At 35.2% G+C, this 7999-nt stretch overlaps 1 protein-coding gene across 3 annotated transcripts in view; it reads left to right on the forward strand.

Annotated features, from left to right (window-relative positions):
- The window catches only part of MAST4 (microtubule associated serine/threonine kinase family member 4), a 599104-nt gene that overhangs the window by 317918 nt on the left and 273187 nt on the right, over positions 1-7999 (forward strand). For all 3 annotated transcript variants that reach the window (XM_055086603.1, XM_055086600.1, XM_055086601.1), the window contains one exon: positions 5233-5264. In XM_055086603.1, the coding sequence (XP_054942578.1) occupies positions 5233-5264 (32 nt within the window). The remainder of the gene's footprint in view (positions 1-5232; positions 5265-7999) is intronic.

Raw genomic sequence — 7999 nt, forward strand, 5'->3', positions numbered from 1 at the left:
CTATTAGAAGTAGATAACCGAATAGTCTTACCCATAGAAATAACAGTCCGAGTGTTGGTCTCCTCTGAGGACGTCCTACAATCATGAGCTGTACCCTCTTTGGGCCTAAAAACAGACACAATTCCTGGGCGCCTAAACCAAACAACCTTAATATCAACACGACCGGGCTTATTCTACGGACAGTGTTCAGAAATCTGCGGCTCAAACCATAGCTTCATGCCAATCGTCCTCGAACTAGTACCCCTGGACAGTTTTGAAAAGTGGTCCATCTCTATACTGTAACCTCATCAAGAAGCTAAATCAGCGTTAACCTTTTAAGTTAAAGATTGAGAGCCAAACCTCCTCTTGATGACATGCCACAACTAGATACATCAACATGATTTCTTACCATCCTATCCATATTCCTAACTCTCTTCGCACTACTCCAATTAAAAATCTCAAAACACCTTTACACCCCAACCCTGAATTAACACCCACCAAAACACGGAAACAACAAACCCCTTGAAACACTGCATGAACCAAAATCTATTTAGATTTTGTAGATTTTAAGTGGTCCTATGTATATACATATAGGTATATGTGCCACTTCTTTTCCTGTTCTCTCTTCTCCTGTCTCTTCCAGCACACGGTTTTACGTACCATCTTATACGATAATGACTTCAAAGTCTATTTTCAGCCCCGACCTCTCTCCTGAACCCAGGTTCGTTTGTCCGACCACCTGTTTGGAAATTTTTCTTTGGATTTCTTACAGACATCTGGGATGTGATGTATCCAGATAGAACCATTCTTCCCTCAAACTCCCCTTGCACAGGCCAAGAACTTTTACTCTTCTTGGCTTTCTCTTCCATCTTCCACATCCAGTGCTTTTGTATATTCTGTAAAAACATATCTCAAACCTGACTGCTTCTCACCATCTTCACTGATGGTCCTAGTCACAAGCTTCTCTCACTTAGATTATTTCTATAAACTTCTAAAATACTGGGTTAAATATGGCCTTAAGAACAGCTTAGAATATTTAGATATTTTTTCATACATTCCATGCCCTAGCCTACACACACACACACACACACACACACACACACACACACACGCCTTTCTTTCTCCTTAGCTCTCTCTTTCTTTTTAGAGAACTTAAAAAAAATTGAAATCATTTTAGATTTATAGAAAAGTTGAAGACAGTTGAATCTCTGCATCCCTTCCACCAATTTCCCCTAATGTTAACATCTTATGTAACCTTAATACATTTGTCAAAATTATGAAATTGACATTAGAACATTACTATGAACTAAACACTTTATTTGGATATCACCAGGTTTTCCACTACTGTCCTTTTTATGGTTCAGAATCCAGTCTATGATCCTACATTGCATTTCATCATCGTTCTCCTGAGTCTTCTCTGACCTGTGACAGTTTCTCAGTTGTTCCTTGTTTTTCACAACCCTGACAGTTTTAAAGATGTTCTGTAGAATGATCCTCAGTAGTTTGGTTTTCCCCGGTACTTTTTCCAGGATGAGACTGGAGTTAAGGATTTTTAGGAAGAATGTCACAGAGGTGAAGTCTCTTCTCATGACATCATATCAGGGGCACATGGTATCTATGATTATTGTTGGTATCATTAATGTTGGTTGGTTCAGATGGTGTCTGTCAGGTTTCTCCACTGAAAAGTTGCTACTTTTCCTTTTCCCTCCTCTGTCTTTGGAAGGGAGTCACTAAGTCCAGCCCCACTCTCCAGAGGAAGAGAATTAAGCCCCACCTCTTGAAGGAGGGGATATTTTATTTGTAATATAATATTTGTAATATGATATAAAATCTCCTTTCTCTTTTAAATCATAAAGTGGCCCATAAGTTAAAAAGAATAGTTCAAAGATGTCTTAAATACATGTGGCGTGTGTTGCCATGTTGTTTTATTTGTGTATGTATAACTATTAAATACTTATTAAATAGTATATATTTTTTAAATTGCCATTGTGGAAATTGCTTGTACATATTAAACATTGCAGCTATTTCTCAATTGCCTTTATGAACGAGACAAGTTATCTTCTTTTGAGGCCAAGGTTGGCCAAGGAAAGGGGCAGGATCATTTGTTATGCTTTCTTTTCTTCCCAGACTCACAGAAATTCTCTTTCAGTATCTGAGGAATCTGTGTGTTCTCAGTCTTATCAAGAGATCACAAGAAGGTAAATAGAGTTCTTAGATTAACTTTGTCTTTATTTTCAAATGCACATATTTGCTAGTCAACATTTTTAGAAAGGGGGGCAAAGGAGATCATATTATCAAGCAAGTAATGGTACACAGCAATTCTAAAAAATATTAGATGTCACTGAAAAATCAATATCAATGAAAATAATTTTAAAATTTTAATATTCTTAAATACACTCATGCATTTCTTTAACCTGTGATGATTAATAATCACATATTTTTTAGTTCAGATGGACGCTTCTTGCCCTTTTTTCTATCTCTGCCCCCTTCCCTTCTCTATTCTCTAATCTGATGCTAATTTTTTACACATGTTCCAAATATACTAAGCACAAGCTTTGGTTTATGACCGGAACCAATACCACATGTCTTATCTAATTAGGTAAGTATGGTTTAGTGACCTTATCCTGACATTAAGAGAATAAGGACACACACGCACCGTACCACTAGGATTGGGTCAGTAAGTGCCTTGATATTGCTCATTTACGTCCAGCCGGTGCAGTTTGATCAGTGGGTGGTCCCTCCCCACGCAGCAGGACAGCAGCCCCTCCTGGCTCTGTCTGCAATCGCTTAGCCCTCTTGGTATTTGCAGGCTTTTGCAGCCACTGTTCACAAGGTCTTGGCCACAGCACATTCATTTCTCTCACTTTATTACCATCGCATCTGATTCCAATTTGCTAGCAAATTGAGTTTCCAGTTCCAAGCCTGACATTCAAGCCGTCAGGAGGATTAGCTCCTCAGCCTGGTTAGCACAGACCCTGCGGGTCAGTTGACAGTGGGCTATTAAATGTCCCCTGCCCCTCATCCTGCAACCTCGGCCGCCGTCCCGGGGAGCAGCAGTGCGGGGTTACCCACTGTGACCTTTCTTCGTGTTTAGAACTCATAATTCTAGACCTGTTGGAAAGCTTTCTGATTAAAAACAGAGTCGGTTTTCATCCCTTATCTTGCCGTTTCAGCAGTTTTTTCTCATAGCAAAGCAGCCAGCTTACAGTCGGGTCATTTGGTGGAATATGATTGATTGAATTATTTGGGAATCATTTATTTGGCCCTTCTCCTCATATCTTCTGAGTGATCTGTTTGCGTACAGAACTGAAACAACATCTGACTTATTTTTTTCTGTTTTTAATGATAGCACCTCAGGTACGCCTCCTTTTCTTTTAATGCTGCTGTCAGATGAACTGACTAAACAGCAGTATTTACTTATTTAATTAAGCTCTAGGCCTCTTGCTATGTAGTGGGTCTCAGTAATTTCTTTTTTTATTGAAGTTTATTTGATTTATAATGGTGTGTTAGTTTTAGGTGTACAGCACAGTGATTCAGTTATATATATATATTCCTTTTCAGATCAGTAATTTCTTTTTAAAAGAAATCCTCTGGTGAATGATTACTTCTAGGCAGTTCTCCTTTTTCCTTTTTTTCTTTTTTTAACCTGAATACAAACAGATTTCTCAGTGCTTGTCATAACCCAAGACACACATAGAGACAATTACTCATTGGTGTTCTATTTACATTTCAGTTCCCAAGGAAAACTGTCTTGGTCAGAGACTTTATTCTTCTCATTAGAGGCTTTAGTAAATAAAGGTATATTTATGTTTCAGAATCAGGGAGCCAACTTCAGCAAACGCTATAATTTCTTGGGGCTAATGAAGGATTAAAGAAAAACTCGAAACAAAACAAAACAAAACAAAAGCATTTCACCACTGAACCCTGCAGTCCGTGAAAAGAAAATGGTTAGCTATTGGGAGAAGGAAGAAAACACTCTGTCCCTAAAACTGTTTTTTTTTTTTCTTGCAATTAAACAGTGATCTGATTATTATAACTCTGCATCAAAATATATTTTCCAGTTAATAAGTGAGTAAAGTAATAACTTTGAATAAGTTCTATTTAAGACAGGATCCTCCTCTGGGCTGCTGCTCTTAAGTCCATTTTTTGTAAGCTGTGATGGAGTAAATTGCATGGTTTAGAAGTAAGATGTGAGGCCACAGGCCATGACAAACATTTAAGGATCCAATAAAAATAGGGAACAGGAAAGGTGAGTTTGAAGCTGAAGGGGAAGCACCTTTCAAAAAATGATGCCTTGAGCTTCTGGCAAGCCAAAAAATAAATTATAATTATGGGAAGGAAAGCCCAAATTTAGTCAAGCCTTTCAAATTTTGAGTTAAAATAGCCAGGTGACTCATTACTTCCTATTCTTTAATTATTGTCATCAAGTAATCATTCTCAAGTGCCCAGGCTTCTGAAAGCTCCATTAGTGGGTGGAGGTATTTCTGTATCCCTTTTTGTTTGTTTGCTGGGTTATTTTGTTTTATTTTCCCATAGACTCTCTCTAGAAAGGTAGATAATGATCTTAATTTGAGATAAGTGTGAGAGCATCCTTTGAAACTATAAAGCACTATATATATATATATTTTTTTTTTTTAAAGCACTATATTAATTGTTGTTGCTGTCTGGTTACCTTTTTAGAAGTTTGTTAACCTACTTTTAAATATCCTAAATCATAAGTCACATTTGTTTTGAGAAATAATACCAGAAGGAAAACTTTTGCTATATTTCTTTTTTAAATTATAATCTTTGGTAGACATAATGTTTTGCATGAGTTTATTTCTGTTGGAGGCAAATAGTCTGATTTCACTACCCTTTTCATTTCACCTTTCACTTAATTATAATTCTGCAAAATTTCTCCTCCTCCTTCTGTTTCCTTTTTGGATAAGTTCTTTGGTTGCTCAGATTTCCCTTACCCTCAATTATAGGGTCATGTAGCTCAACTCAGTATTTGACTGTCATTGCTTTGGGAGGATTGATGTCTTTTCTGCTCTGGAATTTAGGTAAACAGGGTTTTTCCGTTAAATACAGTGTATAAAGGGAACAATGTAAGAAGGGATCCAGCATAAAATAATTACACTAAAATCTTTTCAGTATAGAAAATGCCAAATCAAGCATAATAAGGATGATACATTTTATGTTACCTGTCTGGTGTCCTAGTAGTCTAAGGTTAATGTAGCATCTCATATACATGTTTTGTTTTTTCTTTTGCAGAAGGAGCTGAGTCTCCCCAGAAGAGGAAGTCTGTAAGTAGAATAATTTCTTTATTGATTCATTTGTATTCTGGGATACAGTTTGTAATGTCATTATTTTCTGACTTGTTAGATTTTCAATGGCAATCAGAAGATTAATGATAATCAACTGAATTAAGAAAACACAAAGCTTTGCATTTATTTATAAATGTCAAATATTAATGATTTCAAGATAAGTTGAAGAAAGTTTCCAGGGTTCCTTAGGGGCATTGTAAGCCAAAATGCATATTTATTCCTGGGATAATCTTTTTTTTTTTTTTAAATTTTACTTTATTTATTTATTTTTATACAGCAAGTTATTCCTGGGAGAATCTTAAATTTAAAAATTCTATTATGTAATCAAGCAAAAACATTATTTGCTCTGCAGATAGTTTAAAATGATCTGACTAAAAAATTAGTGCTTATCTATATGATCTGGAATTCTATGATCTTTATACTATGAATTTTACGCAGAGTAAATGATATACTTTTGCCTTTGAATTGATGAAGACTTTGCATCAGCTAAACTTTCTATTAGATCTAGACCTTACTGCACTGATTCATGTAATGCTCTTATATTAAAATAGCAAATTTGTGAACATTGACTTGATTTCTTTATAGTATGTTTCCACCTTTTATTTTTAAGGCTAATAATATTTGCATAAATCATAGTTTTTTATATCAGCAAGTTGCAGAATGAAGTTAATTGCCTTTAATATTCTACTAAGGTAGATTTACTATCAACTAGTACTGTGTAAGGGCTGGTCTAGAAGTATTTGGATTTGGTATCTGATTTATGCTGAATTTAGTGGATGGGGCAATGTCCTTTTAAAAAAATAAGTATAATATTTAAGATAAGTTCATGCAAATCTCAACTTGGAGGATTAGAAACGTATGTGGTGACTGTTGTAAGAATTCATTCTTTTGACTCAATTTTGAGAAATTTCAGTCTTTGCGTCTAGGAACCAAAACTTCGTGAACCATGAACATTTTATTACTCTCCATTTTGGTCTGTACTTTTTTAGTTGCCAGGAGAACACTGGATCATTATTCTTGGAGAATGTGCCTAAATAAATTTTCACTAGCTCCCAGCTTACATCTCTGGACACTACAGGTTAATGACCTAATTGTTTAGCATAGGAAATGTCCTTAGAATCAAAAACTTCCATTCTCCTGCATTATGATTAGGACTCTTTTGCCTAGACTTGTAAAAGTTTGAACTTTTTGATATTTCCCAACATGATGAGAAATCAGAAACAAGAAAAACAAATATCTACATAAAATATCTTTGTAGACAAAAATCTCTTTTCCCTTATAATTTTGTATGCTTAAAACATCTTAGGCTTGTCTTGTATACTTTATTTAAAAACTTAAGAACTTTAGTCAGAGCTTCCTTTTAGCCTTTATAATAAATGGTGCTTTTTTTTTTCCTGTTTAAGTTAGTATGTTTCCTATAAATTATTATTACAATAATGTTAGTTAGCAAAGTAGATTCCTTATACCTACTGAAGGGCCATATCTCCTTTTGCACTTGTGTAAGTCTCAATTCTGTTCATGTTAGCTGATAGCCATGAGTTGATGGGAGAAATATATGATAAGGAAAATATTTAAATTTCTCTGTTTGAGAGCATGGACTCTTTAATAAAACGAAAAAAGTGATGATGGCATCAGTTTGTTTGGAGTACATGCTTTGAATACTTAGTAAGATAGAATTACATTTAAGCCAATTAAAATCCCCTCCTAATAAAAATCAGTTGCTCTATCAATCAGATGATGGGAATAAAAATCATATATATATGTCAACATAAATCTGCCTTTTTAAGTGAATTTTGGAAAAATTAATAATTGCAAGTAAAGCAAACAAGAAATAAACATGCTATTTTTAAATTTTCTATTAAATACAAGTATTCCCAAAAGAATTAATGACTTATGACATAGATGTTCTGGGGTGTAATGCCACTCTGAGTTTTCAGTGACCACCACACAGGATGCCAGTCGTTACTCTCCTCATGCAAGGTTCTTTTATGACTTTGGGAAAAGGAAAATACTTATCAGAAAAATGCTCAAGTGATTTTAATACAAATCTAATGAAGAAGAGCACATGTGTGTTTTTATTAGGTATGGGTGCTAGCCGGCATCATGGTACCTGATCATTAAACCTGTTAACACTTCCTCTGTTTATTTACTGCATAAATGCTTTCAAGTCTTTTATTACCTTCTCCCAGAAAGAATGAGGATTTGATCCTGCTCTTCTGCTGAGTTGTCTTTTCATGTCAACAGCAAGCAACTGTGCGATGTGATGTATTCCTCATTGTCTATGGTACCCGGCAATGCGATTGAACTTGTCAGAGGGGGTGTACCTTCAGAAAAGCTGTGCTCTTGGAAGAAGGCACCTGATTTTGTTATATCTGCCACTTTTAATGTGTATGCCTTGAAGGATAATATTTTAAAAATACACTTTCATCATTCAGACACATAGATTTATCAGATTTAAAAAAAAATTTAGTATTGTCTATAAAAAATTTTAAGTAAGCTTATAGACAATGTTTGTCTGGAACTATAACAAGAGACAAAGAAGGACACTATATAATGATCAAGGGATCGATCCATGAAGAAGATATAACAATTGTAAATATTTATGCACCCAACATAGGAGCACCTCAATACATAAGGCAAATACTAACAGCCATAAAAGGGGAAATCAACAGTAACACAATCATAGTAGGGGACTTTAACAACCCACTTTCACC

The sequence above is a fragment of the Physeter macrocephalus genome, chromosome 8, assembly GCF_002837175.3.
Source record: "Physeter macrocephalus isolate SW-GA chromosome 8, ASM283717v5, whole genome shotgun sequence".
In the NCBI taxonomy this organism is placed as follows: Eukaryota; Metazoa; Chordata; class Mammalia; order Artiodactyla; family Physeteridae; genus Physeter; species Physeter macrocephalus.